The sequence below is a fragment of the Eretmochelys imbricata genome, chromosome 3, assembly GCF_965152235.1.
Source record: "Eretmochelys imbricata isolate rEreImb1 chromosome 3, rEreImb1.hap1, whole genome shotgun sequence".
Lineage (NCBI taxonomy): Eukaryota > Metazoa > Chordata > Testudines > Cheloniidae > Eretmochelys > Eretmochelys imbricata.
In genome coordinates, this window is record NC_135574.1 from 42,413,593 (window position 1) to 42,427,695 (window position 14,103).

Consider the following 14,103-nt stretch of genomic DNA (forward strand, 5'->3'; position numbering starts at 1 on the left):
CTTCTGACCTCAGCACAGGGAACAGGACGCTGTGAAGCTGATGGGGTGTAGCAGGGCTCTCTTCTGCCGAACGTTGACTGGTATATGGGTCCCAGAGAGACCCATAGGCTGCTCTAAAATATGTAGGTTTTGGAGTCAGGACCAGCACAATCCTCAGAAACAGGGAACTGTAATTAGATCCCGGATATATACACACCCTTCCCTGCTTCCCCCCAGCCCACACCACACAAAGCAGAACTTGAATGAGGGTGAGTCTCCCCATATGTAAAAGGGATATGTTGTAATGAACGTATGAAATGGACCCAAATAGTGCAATCCTCATATGTTATTCAAGAGCATAAAGCAAAATCATGTACACATATTCCCTTTCAGAAATTATTTAAGGAACAACAATATCCTCAACTAGTCTATAAACCGTATATGCAATGTTTACCCAGATCAGAACTCCCAAATGAACTCATGAGTCAAGCATGGGTCATCATCCACTTAAAGGAGCAACTATATAGCTACTATGACAACATATTTTTGACTTTCATTAAAAAATTTTGCACCTTGCTTTGAGAGTGTTGATCTACAAACAAATTACATCTCAATTCTAAAACACTTAACAGTGTAAGCAAATGGGTTATTCAATAAATTCTCAGTTTGCACAAGTTGATTTCAAACAGTGGTAGTCAATCAGATTTATTTGCTTTCAATTTATCAGCAGAATGTTAGGGAAACAAAATAGTCTCATCTTATTACAGAAATGAAGCAAATAAAAAAACCCACTAAAAATACAAATATACTATCAGAAAACATGATATTTGGTAAACAAGAATGCTCCTTACCCTTACAACTTGGCCTTTCATCACCTCCACTCCATGTTCCATTAGATCTGCACTGTATGAGTCTTTGACCCCCTAAATAATAGCCAGGACTGCAGCTCAGCATGACTTGAGCTCCATACTCATTCAGTGACCCAGCTATCAGCCTCCAGATGACATGCTCTGAGAGCAGAGTCTCAATGCTGAGGCAAATTGCAGCTGTGAAGAAAGGATACTTGTATATTAGCACTTTCCCCCACATTACTTCACAAAAAAATGACTCATGGTCTTACTGAGAGGAGGCTTTCCATGTGAAATGAAGCATGCTGTGAACATTTTTAAAATACAAGTTCCAGCAAAGAGCAACAGACATTGCACAATACAAAGGGATTTTAGTAGTTCATAGTACATTGCAATTTAGTTACAATAGAACAATTATATAGTTATATACAGTTACATTTTCTAAGATAAAGACGATTTATTTAAATTTAATTAACAGAAGGATCAAATTATAGACTTCAGTGAGTATATAAGGAATAGCAGACAATGATGAAGTACTTAATAGACAATGGGGAATCTTCTCAGGATACAGCATTTTGTTATCTAATGCAAAAGACAGTCCAGTTCTATCAACAATGTCTGATAAATGTAACATTTAAAAAAAAAGTCTCATTTCATTGCACATAAAATTTATTGGGCTCTAACTGGATTCTTTCAGGTGCATCCTATAAACACACTGTAGTGAACAGTGTTAAATATTCAGTCCTAATTACTGGGAAATTAATGTACTGTAAGTACACCATAGCAATTATTGGAGCAGTTGCCATTAAAAAAAAATCAACATTTGACACATCACAGTGATTTCAGTACTGCAGCTTCTCTTATTCCAAGTTTGGGAAGATAGTGGACTTAGTGTAAGTAACGGAGAACATCAGTGTTACATTTTTCATGATACTCGTGCAAGTTATAACTGAATGTTGTGTGAACTGGCATAGGAACCATGAAATTTATAGTGTAGTTGGAGATAAAGTCAACAGCAGGCTTGAGAAATTATTTATTAAAGTTCAAAGATAAAGTTCACAGAATATTTATTTGACTGGTATGAACATCATTCAAAAAACATGTCCTAAATATAAAAGTTGATTACTTTTTAGTCTGATTTCATTTTATTAAAATATTTGTGGATATTTACAGATCTTAAAGAAAAGAAACACTCATAAATTCAATATCCTAGATTCTGAGTTTCAAAATTACATTACTATAGAATAATAAGGGTTCAGAACTTACTAGTGAGTGCCCTTGTCACACTGTGACTATAGGAAAAGCCAATAGCCACTAACATTTGTGAAAAGAAACTTTTATCCTTCTTAGCCCCCACACCATGTATATATATATATATATATGAAATACAGCTAAGAAAACAATGCAAAATACAAAAATCTTGCCTTTGCATCTCGCTATAAAAATTAAGATACATGCCAAAGGTTCTGTTTTAGCAATCATCATATCTGATCATCTACAAAATCCACTTGGACATTGAATTACTATTAATAGTTCATATAAAGGCCATAAGGATCTGAAACAAATACATAAGAAACCAAAAATTGTGCTAAAAAATTAAAAGGTAATTAAACACAAAAGGGGCTGATTCTTGTTTAAACTAAGGCCACTTTACTCCACCCTGACAATGTTAATGAGCCACAAAGTGGATATAAATTACATTTACACCCACTTTAAGGCTACTTTCCTTTGCCAGGGGGGTATAAAGTAGCCTTAATGCAAATGGGAATTTAGCCCTCAAGTGTTTGGTGCATAGAAACAGTTAGAGAAAGAGAAGAGGATTAGTGAAATTCTTGGATTGTGATTAAAAAATAATGCATTTTTAAAATGTAAATTTCCTCTGGTTTGTACTTATTGTTAACTGTTTAGAATATTTTAGTAAATCGTGATTACAAGCATGTCTTTTCCAGGACTTCATGCACCCATGGTATAGGTTCAATCATTACAACATACAGAACTGACACTGCTGGAGGCATATATGGGAAAGATGCAATAGTTTCCCAGCTGCGAAAATTACCCAAAGTGTGTGTGACTGGCAAATATGAGGCTATACCTCCAACCAGGGATGACATGTATATATACACACACTGGATCTTTTTCAGTTTAATCCAAATGTGGTTACCAAATTGTACAATAAAATTGAAGCATCCATATTTTGAGATAAGTTTATAGTTCCCCGTCCCCATTACAGTATTTCACATTTTTTGGAAGCAGTTGCTCAGTTTAGGTGATCACTTCCTACTTGTTAACACCATTTTAGCTGCTAGTAATTTGTTTGTTTGTTTAACAGCAGCTCAAGATGTTTCCAGATACAAAAATCAGATGCTGAGAAAAAGTGGTTATTTGTTTACTAGTAATTGATAAATAAATTATTAAATGACCAAAATGTTCAATATAAAATCATGTAGGTCTATCATATGATATACATTATTTTAAATAAATATTCAGTAACTTTCTAGATCTACCATAAGGTTAATTTTCATCACTGCCTCTTTCAAGTAATGGTTTTAGAGAGAAATATGGTTCTTTCAAAGATGAAAGGGAGCCTCTTATTTAGCTTAATCTTCACCAGTAAAGAGATTCAAGCTCAATCACAGGGGATGTTTTAAACCATTTTAGAGATAAGAGGTTCACCTATTTCAACCTTATGTAAATGAGCTCCCAAAATAATTACTCTTAATCTGACAGATTTTAGTAGGAAACTTTGTTGACAGTTCAGATATACAAAAATCACCTCCATTCTAACAGCAAACACTTTTCTACATCACTTTTACATTTTGCCACAGCAAAATGCAAATTCCACTTGAAATCAAATATGTTATTGCCAGAGTACAAGATATGCTCTCTCTAGTTCATGGCTATATGTAAGTGTAACTGACTCTAAAATGCTGCTTGAGGTATTGTAGTTTTTAATTCTACAGTGAATTATTCTGATTCATTAATTTCCACTTCATTCAGGAGATAAAAAATAAACTAACAGTTGCTTTATTTAGCTCACCCAGGTTTTCTAGTGTCATAATTAATTAGATTCCTCAGTCTTCCCTTTGTGAATTACAGAGACTACAGACATTTGTCATTTACACAGATGAAACTATTTGCATCAGAGATTATTTCAACTTCATCCAGATGTAAAGAAGCAACTGTCTTCTTTCAACATTGATTTGTTTTTATGAAGTAATGTGTGAGTAAGCACTGCTTGTTACTAAGTCTAGTTCAGTAAATAGTAAATTACATATCTAAAAGTAAGATTAGGTGTCATTTCAGCAAAATGATTTCATCTACATATACTAATATCCATGTATACACACAAATGCAGGGAATTCATTTTGAACTATAACCGCTATTAAAAAGCACTGAGAAATGAAGCTACTGTAGCATTATAAAATATGTTTGTCTCTAAATACTCAGCCTTCCACAAAAGGGGATACTGACAAAAAAAGTAGTAGTATACCAAACTGAGCTTCAAAACGAACCTATTTCTGGAACCTTTGAAAAGGACATTAATCATGTTGCTTTAGCTGTATTAGGCCCCAGTCCTTCCAAGATGTATTTACTGTATGTGCTTAATTTTATATACTGTTAGTAGTTTCACTGAAGTGAATGGGACGACTCACAATGCATAAGTTAAGCATGCTCACAAGTTTGGAAGGACTGGGGACTTTCTTTGTTTTCAGCTTTGTGGTCTTCAGTTAGGTTTTTAAAATAAGATATTTATAAACCTGTATTTTAATAAGGTTATTGATTTAATCTCCTCTTTAGGAAGCACTAGAAATAGTGTAAACTAGTTTGTCTAAATAGCTTAATTTGCATATTTTCCCTGTAAATCAATTTTGCCATCTTTCAGGCCTTATATCAAATCCACTTTTAAGTTATTTAACTTTGCCATAGTTTACTTAAACTGTTTACTCATATTGTGTGCCATGCATTTTCAGCACAGGCTCCAGGGGCATTCCTGATGCCTTCAATCCCAGATGTACCTTCATCATTTCCACTAGTTGCAACAGGGTTCCTATTGTCAGCTGTGAAGACCCCTAAATATTTTGTTTTTCAAAGAAGCCACATTTGACCATTGGGAATCAAAGTCTATAAGGAACAAAGGCTCAAGAGTCACAACCATCAAAATGCACTCTCCAATGCATCTCAGTTTGGATCGTTAAGGTTTTGACTCATGTCTGGAGTGGTGGGAGTTTGGAGAATATAATCTCTTCTGATCCTGCTGCAGAGGGAAAGCATAGTTCCCCTCCTTCCCATCTGCTTTGATAAAGCACAACTCCTGAACACCCTTCTGCAAAGCGTTTGTAATTATAAAAAGTCCTTGATAATTTCTTGTTCCTGTCTCTCGTCCTTTTCAACAGTCACAATCTGGCCTTTTGAGATCTTCATGGCAGACTGATTTTTCCTCTTCAGTTGATTGATGGTTGTCAGCCCTTGCTTGCCTTGACATAAGTGACAAGAGCATTCCAAGTTCTCTGCCAGTGTCTCCTTACACATGGTGTTCTAAGCAGTAACCTATATGCCTGTATGCTTTTTTATTACTTTTTCAAGAAATAATTTTGATAAATGCACTGAGGGTATAATGAGAAAAATCACTAGTTATAAGAGCTTGATATTATTATTATTATGTGCAAGTGTAATGGCATGAGATACTTGGCTGCTATCCCTGTAACTAGTTTTCTCTGATTAAAAGAAATGGAAAGTGCAGCTTACCATGCATTGTCCTTGATTAACAAAATGCCAGTACAATGACGATGCATCATCTAACTACATTAACAGTTTTTAGTCATTTATAATACAATAGATGCTTTATTTTAGGTCTTATTTGTACCTCAGGACAGCAATTCATTCAATTAAATTATTGTTCAGAAAGATAATGAAAAATAGAAATGATGTTTCTTCCAGAATAAATTGCTACAGATATATCACATGAGAACAGTAGCCACCACTGTCTAAACCATCATATAACTTAGAACTCTAGAACTATCAGGCATGTTTCAAAAAGATATCTGTAGTATGTAGATTTGTGTAAAGTTATCAGTTTGGCCCAAACTGCTACTTAAAATGTTTGAAATTAGGAAATGAGCATGCAGATTTCGAGGAGTTGTTCTTAAATATTAAAGAACAAGAACAAAGAAACCATGAAAAAGAATAAAACAATAAAATTATCTACAAGGTCTATTTTTTTTTCAAGTAACCTTTAAAATTCTGGTATATTACAAAAAAGGTTATATTTCCAGATCCATCGCCCCTTGTTTCTGGGAAACAACCAGGAAAGGAAAAACAAATAGGGACTGGGTTTAACATTTTATTTTAATGGAGTAATACACTTGATTGTATTTATATTTATCTAGATAGATAGATATATCAACACTCACATATACTTTTTATAATATAACATGCATGAGATAAATATAAAAGGCCATAGCTTTCTGATGATATATTGTATAAAGCAATGGTACTTAACCTTGGAGAGCTAGTAAGACACTTTTCAATCTACTGTAGTTCCAGAGAGCTAGCAAATAAGTGTACTGTGACATCCTGACATTGCACAATGATGTCTGAGTTGTGACCCAGAAGTTGCAACAACTCAGCAGTTTTAGTTTATTGACATCTTCTCAAGAGAAACATCACAGTGAAATATCATAAAATGTTATGTTGATTATTTTGTGGCACAATGTCTCTTTATGACACAATATTTTAGGTCAGATCCTTGAGTGTGGTCCAAAAGTAGAGTGCAAGTTGAGGATGGTGCACAAAGCTTAAAGCTGTCTTTGCACTCCCCTGATCCTGCTGCTACTGTGTGTGTAGCTGTTCTCTCTGTACCATGTTAAAGCAGCCTCAGGGCAGCCTGCTCCCATGGAAGAAAAAGGCAACATTTCTATTCATTTCACTGTAGAGAATATTTGGAATTTTGTGCAGTAAGCAGCCAGCAAAGTACTAAACTATGATAACTGTGCTATTTATCATTTTCATAAGATTTTAAAATTACACTCTGCAGTTTTCTAGGGAGTTAAGAATGCCGTCTTAAAAACTTCTTGGATCAGATCCTTTCCTTGTCTCATGCCCCTTTATGTTGCTTTAACAATACAAAGATGATGGAGAACTGCCTGTATAAAAGGGCAGATGGGGATTGCCTTGAGGTGGGTACAGCTGGCTGTATGCCATTACACATTCCCTAACAAGCGTAGAGACTACTCCTGGGCAGGCCATAGCTGGAAGGAATCACTGCCAGAATGTACTGTGAGCTGGAAACCCTTAGCCAGTGGAGACTGTTCTAGCTTGCAAAATTTACGGAAGCCCTCAGAGCATTATGGCTTATGAGGGAATTTAGTAGCAGCCTGAAGTAGTGTGTTCTAAATTATGCTGGGAACTGAAGAAGAGCATGAGTTCTGTGCGAACCGCAGCTTAGCTGGACCTGGCATGTGCCCCTTTTCCTGAAATATAATTAAATAATATCTGCAAGTGACAAAGTATTAATGGGAATATCATTTGAAGTTTGGATTGTAAAAATGTAATTGGAGAAATTCATCCCCATCTATCAACATGATATCTCATATGAGAAATATGATGCCCTGGTGAAATGCTGAAGATATATATTCCACTTTCCTAAAAGATTAGAGAAAATAAATTTATATTTGAATGCAAATCACTCCTCTCATTCTTTAGTGTTTTAGGGGGGAAATGGCATACATATTGCCAGTCATTATAAAAATACAATAGTGTATACTTTCAATAAATGGTAGGAATAAAATAGTTAGTTTTCAGAATGGAGAGAGGTAAATAGTAGTGTTCCCCAAGGGTCTGTATTGGGCCCAGTCCTATTTAACATATTCAGAAATGATCTAGGGAAAGAGGTAAACAGTGAGGAGGCAAAATTTGAAGATGATACAAAACTACTCAAGATAGTTAAGTCCCAGGCAGACTGTGAAGAGCTACAAAAGGATTTATCAAAACTGGTTGACTGGGCAACAAAATGGTAGATGAAATTCAGTGTTGATAGATAAAAAATAATGCACATTGGAAAACAATCTCAACTATGCATATAAAATGATGGGGTCTAAATTAGCTGTTACTACTCAAGAAAGAGATCTTGGAGTCATTGTGGATAGAGCAATGATAACAAAGCATAAAGGGCTCATCCTGTGAAGTGATGAGCATAACCTTTCAGGGCTTATATATCATCAACTCCTATTGAATTTAAGGGGTGCATATTTGTCTATTAAGGAAGACACAATCTATATGAATATGAAATCTAGATACATTATAGAAGATCTACTGTACATACGAAGAATACAATGTTTTTATAACACCTAGCTATAGAAATGTCCATTCTTCAGGATAGCCATTTTATGGTTTACTGGGGAAAGATGAAGAGATGTGAAAATAACATGAAGTGAACTTTCAGTGGTCACTAGAAAAATTTTCAGTCAGATTGTAAAACTATTTCCTTGGCAGAAATCTGCACATCAGTATTATTGTACACCAACTTTTAATCTAATTGATATCTGTGTTCAAAATTTGAATAGCCTGTAATTGGAAGCCTTGGGGCAATTTCTTCAAACTTGGAAATGTCTGGTTTGCAGTAAAACAAAACAAAATAAATATAAATAAATCAATCCAGACATATGTATTAAGGACTCCCAAAATGTCATCACAATGTATCTTTCATCAATATAAATGTTCATATCAGCATTTTTTTCTTTTGTGCTGAAAAATAAATTAAACTGTCAAGCCTACATAATTATCGTTTCCTCTCTTTACAGTCTCAATAACTGAGGCTTCAGCAAATAATAAAAACTAACATTTTCAAAGGTATTTGAACATTTACTGAGAGAGTGCCTTAAGAAGAGAAAACCTGGGGAGCCTGTATCAATGGAAAAATAATCTGAGTTGGCAGAAAGAACAAGGAGTAATGGTCTCAAATTTCAGTGGGGGAGGTTTAGGGTGGATATGAGGAAAAACTTTTTCACTAGGAGGGTGGTGAAGCACTGGAATGGGTTACCTAGGGAGGGAGTGGAATCTCCTTTCTTAAAGGTTTTTAAGGTCAGGCTTGACAAAGCCCTGGCTGGGATGATTTAGTTGGGGATTAGATCCTGCTTTGAGCAGGACCTCCTGAGGTCCCTTCCAACCCTGATATTCTATGATTTTCTGAAAGGAGTCAGAGGTTATACATTTTTTTATGCTGAATTATTTAATAATCCACAGAGATAGGAGGCCATAACAGTAGAAAGTGGCTAGCCCAGTGGTTATGGTGGCAGCCTACAATTCAGAAGATCTGGGTTCAAGTCTGTGTTGCATGAAAGACTTCCTCCTTGGTGTAATTTAAGACAAGTTATGTGGTTCCTCTGTGCCTCAGTTACTCATCTGTTGAAATGAGGATTGTAGTACTTCCTTATCTCACAGAGGGGTTGGAGGCTAAATATATTAAAGATTGGAGGCGTTTTGAGATACTACAAAAAATACTAATCAAAGTTTTCCCTTAGTCATTAGCAATCATTTTTACTAATCAGTTATAAATAAAACATAATACAAATACCATATTTGCTAATATTTCAATATAGCAGTAGGGAGAGATTGTTTCATTCAATGTAACTGAGTGAGATTTGGGGGGCACGGATCAGTGTATATGTAGCGCTCCCCGTCACTACCCAAACTGGGCTGGGGAAGCTAATGATCCAACAAGCCGACCAAATTTGATGATGAATCCTGGTCACATGCCACCTGAGGCACACTGCTTATGTGCTAAGAAGAAGAAGAAGTGAGATTTCATTTAATATTTTTCTTTGTAGCTTGTCAGAGCAAGAATCGGGATTTGTATTTCCATGGTGGCAGACAATTAAAAACTGAGTTGACAAAAGCTAATATAAAGAGTAAAAAGTTTCCCAAAGTTGTGGGTTTGTTTGTTTTTCCTTTTTTCAGTCTGAGGGCTCGTTTATATGGAGACACTCACAGAAAAGTTAATCCACATTAACCAAAGGTGTGAATTTAAAGTGTAGTAATTAAATTGCATTAAAACCCTGTATAGACACTCCCTTTCAGAATTAAAGTAACTTTATTTTGGGTGAATTAAGATAAACAGAGCAGGACTTGGAGGAGGAGAACACAGAAAAGGAAATCTCCCTGAACAACTTCAACAGGCAGAGTACAGCCATAAAGGGAAACCAGTCCAATTCCCAGCCCCATGCACAGTGAAAGAACACCACAGATGTGCTTAGCATTTTACATGTAAAATGAAAGAGTGTGTCTCTGCCCCACTGCATATAAAATCAAAGACTGTAAAATGGCAATCAGATCCATGTGACCAGACCCTTGTACTTGTGTGGAATCCAAATAATATCAATGGGATGCAGGTGTCACGGTCAGCCTATATGGTGTTCAAATGTCATGAACAAAATTATGTATAACTGGAAGTGTCTGTCTGCGTGAATCCATCTGCAGGATTCGGACCTAAGTAACTTGATCTATCCAAAATATAATGAGTTCTCCTCACCTGGTGTTCGAGATCATAATTATATGATGTACAGTAACTCGTACACGTTAGTTATTGGCATTCAGTTCTTTTTTCTTCTAAAAACAATAGATATCTGTTAGTTATCCCTTCACATAACTAAAGCCAGTATCTCAATACCAGTGACCCTTGCTTGTTTCATTATGTAACCAGCACGAATCAGTCTTTCAATGATCCACAACTATTTTAAGTAAATAATTACAATGAAAGAAATCAGTCTTGAACATCTGCCTCAGGGACTACATTATTACAGATACTATGCAAAATGTACTGCGTTGACTTCAACCTTCATTTTAGTAAACCTGTGGGTAAAATGAACTCATTTATTTACCATTTACCTTTCTGTGCTGTTTGCTTCTCATCAAATCTGAAATGATTCTGTCTCTAGAGACTGAATACATTTATTCACATAGCAGCAATATCACAAAAAATAGCATGTTATACAGACTCTCTCTGATTCCTCTACACTTAGCAAGCAGGGTAACTGAAAATAAGCACGTTTTCAATGAATGAGCAACCAAGCTTGGAAACACTAGTCTTGACTTTGTTTCTCAGATTTTCAGTCTGTTCAGTGGAGATGATAACACTTGCCTATAGTGGTCACACATGTACAGTTTTGAGGTGTAACTGGTTTTATTAAGTACAGAGAATTTCCCTCAAATTGGCTGAATCTTTCCAAATGAAAAAACCTCCAAGTGTGACCATGTATTATTAATATCTCCACATTAAACTAATTTGTATGATAGAAGTTGATATTATCTGGTGAACTTTTATAATTTTAAGATACAAGTTAAAACTCTTCTTACCATAGAAAAAACTATCCCCAAGTATGCTAATTAACTGAGTATTTTCAGTTCCCAAGTGAAAAGAAAAGAAAAGAAAAGAAAAGAAAAGAAAAGAAAAGAAAAGAAAAGAAAAGAAAAGAAAAGAAAAGAGTGAGAAAGACCAAAACACCCCACACAACAGCTGGTGTTCTTGTTTCTATCAGTTTGATTTTTCATGCTGAAGATGTCCTCTGGACTTTGCTTACTGTCCTTTGGAAGAAAGATATGCCATTTAATATGCAATATTTATGCTTCTCTTTAACAAATGGCACTGAAGTCGGTAAATTAGTTCATACTCTTTTCTGAACAGTGTCTGTCAGGTCTTTTTATTCATTCTGTAAAGCATGTAGGATATTTTGGGTGTTGTAAAAATAAATGTAGATATTGACTGCTTTTTAACCTTAATGTTATTAACTGTACTACAGCATTTATAGTTTTCAACATATACCTAGAACTTCCCAAACGTTTTCATAGTTTTGACCACAGCTTAATGGAAATATGATGTTTTGATGAACGTCAACGTGACGGTAAAAGTAGACAGACAGACTGACTGCACAGGATCCGAAAACACCATTCCTCTTTACTTAACATGAGAGATACACAGATTTAGACAAAACAATTTAAAAAATGAAAATGAATTTCCCAGCCTCAGTTTCGTCACCACTCTAAAGAGTTCTTCAGGCATAAGTCAGAATCCATAGAGGACTCTAAGATCCTTCCACATCCCTGTCCTCCTGCACATGGCTTCTCATCCAGAACAAGGAATAGCTGAACTCTTCTGCTTCTCTCTCTTCCTCTATAATAGTTGCCAAGAGACTCTCATTTATAGCCTCCAGCCACCTTTGTCACATGATTTTCTGATAAGGTTCAACAGGGGACCTCTATCAGGTGGCTTTGTTGCCAGCTAATCTCATTCCCCTAGTAAACCAGCCTGGTAGGAGCCAGCCTTTTGTCTCAAGGTGTTTCCATCTGAATAGGTGGATATTTAAGGTCTAATGACTGACCATTGTCCCTGATCCAGTAGATATATGCTACAGCCCTGTTAGCAAATAGTGGATTCTATATCTACAGAGACATTCCATGATACATCAATTTCATAACAACATCATTATATCAACCAGAATGTACATATTGTACATAGACAGATTCCCCAAACTGTTATAATTTTGCCCAGCTTTAGCTGGGAGCAAATCTCATGATAGATACCTATAGCCCAGAAAAAAATATCACCCTATTAAAACTGGCCAAGATAATAAGTAGAACTCTTTCACTCTGAGTTAGGGGGATTATGGTGGGCAAGTATATCACAGACACAGAAAATTGGAAGGATTCTCAGGCTTAAAGAAGAGTTGATTTTATTACTCTCTGTGGCACCAAGTTTTGGGTGCAATCGAGTCCACCAGGCAGGTTATTTTCCCTTTCAACCACATAAACGTGGTACAGTCTCTGGGACCCTCAGGTTCTCTGATTTTAACGAGATCACATATTTCCCCATTATCACACTACATCATGGGAAAGAGGTGGGATTTTTTTGTTTTTGTTTGTTTGAATATTCCACAAGCAAAATACACAAAAGGAGGAGCTGAAGAGTTCCCACTAGATTCTGGATAAGCATTCTTTTTGGCTCCCCCTTTGGAATCTTTAAGTCTCTTCAGTTTCCATGAGTAGTTCCTTAGTCCATGAATTGACTGCTTCTCAGATCTAGGTTGCCATGGTTGTCTCTCCAATGGCTTAGCCTTGATGTTGTATTCTATCTGCCACCCAGCCTTTGCCCAGCATTTATGGATAATCCTGGTGCATCCAAGTCTCTACCCTCCCTCCTATCTAGATTATCTGAAAACTGGTTTAGAATGATTAAATCTACCAGTTCTCCTACTGTGTAAGAGACAAGTCATTTAGTCTATCAGTCACCCATGAAAAAAAAAAAAGACTTAACTTAGAATCACTGCTAATACTTCTTACCCAAGACACGAAACCAGTCGAAGACAGCAGGTTTGAAGGCTTCATTCTGACTGTGTTTTGGGCTGAAGCCTGGGCCTACTGTTGTTGCTTCTGTGCTCCAATATCTATTTTCCTTTTCATTTTCATCCTTTATACCTCACTTTTAAAACATTCCACTGCTCTCAACACCACAATGAGTAGGTGGCTTTCTGATTCTGCTTAAAATCCACACACTTTGTTTAGGGTTGGGAACATACCCCCTGATCAATATAATACACATTGCAGCCAAAAACTTCACACCAGGTATTGTGGTTCCTGATGTTCTTCCTGGATAACAGCGTGGACTCTAGACCTGTTTCCCCAGAGAACTAATCTCGCCCCTTTATATTCAGCATACAGGATGGTCTTAATGAGATACATGCAATCAGCTCTCAGCAAAAATACCACCTGTGAATGGGATAGATTGGCAGGAAATCTCTGCCAGTCTGTAACACCAACTTCTCTGACCCACGTCCAGGATCCTCAACAGGACATAAAATATCAAAACAATTTTAAAAGGTGGAAACAGAAAAAGAAATATTTTTCATCCACCTGATGATTTATGACATGCTCTCCATTCTTGGATCTTCCTTCACAGCAAAGAGACAGAGACCAAAGAAGATGTCACAATCAATTTAGATGGATCAGAGATTTTATTTTAAAAATTTCTCTATCCATAAGTATTTGTAAAGCACATTTCATGTTTATTGTTGACGTTCAAAAGAGCCTTATGTCTTTGAAAAATGCTGTGTTGAAAAAAAATGTCTTACAGTATGACCAGCAGAGGGCAACAAGAGAGAGACTCTTCCTGACCTCCTCAGGAAAGATTTCACAGTCTTGAGGCTGCTCTGCCTTCTGTTCTTTTGATTCTTTGTTTTGTATAAAGTAAACGTTCCCTGCTTTTGTGGGAGGAAGGAAAGGTAGCCTT

At 36.1% G+C, this 14,103-nt stretch overlaps 1 protein-coding gene across 1 annotated transcript in view; it reads right to left on the reverse strand.

Annotated features, from left to right (window-relative positions):
* The window catches only part of CSMD1 (CUB and Sushi multiple domains 1), a 1,692,034-nt gene that overhangs the window by 106,707 nt on the left and 1,571,224 nt on the right, over positions 1 to 14,103 (reverse strand). The window contains exon 51 of the mRNA XM_077812120.1: positions 831 to 1,025. Within this exon, the coding sequence (XP_077668246.1) occupies positions 831 to 1,025 (195 nt within the window). The remainder of the gene's footprint in view (positions 1 to 830; positions 1,026 to 14,103) is intronic.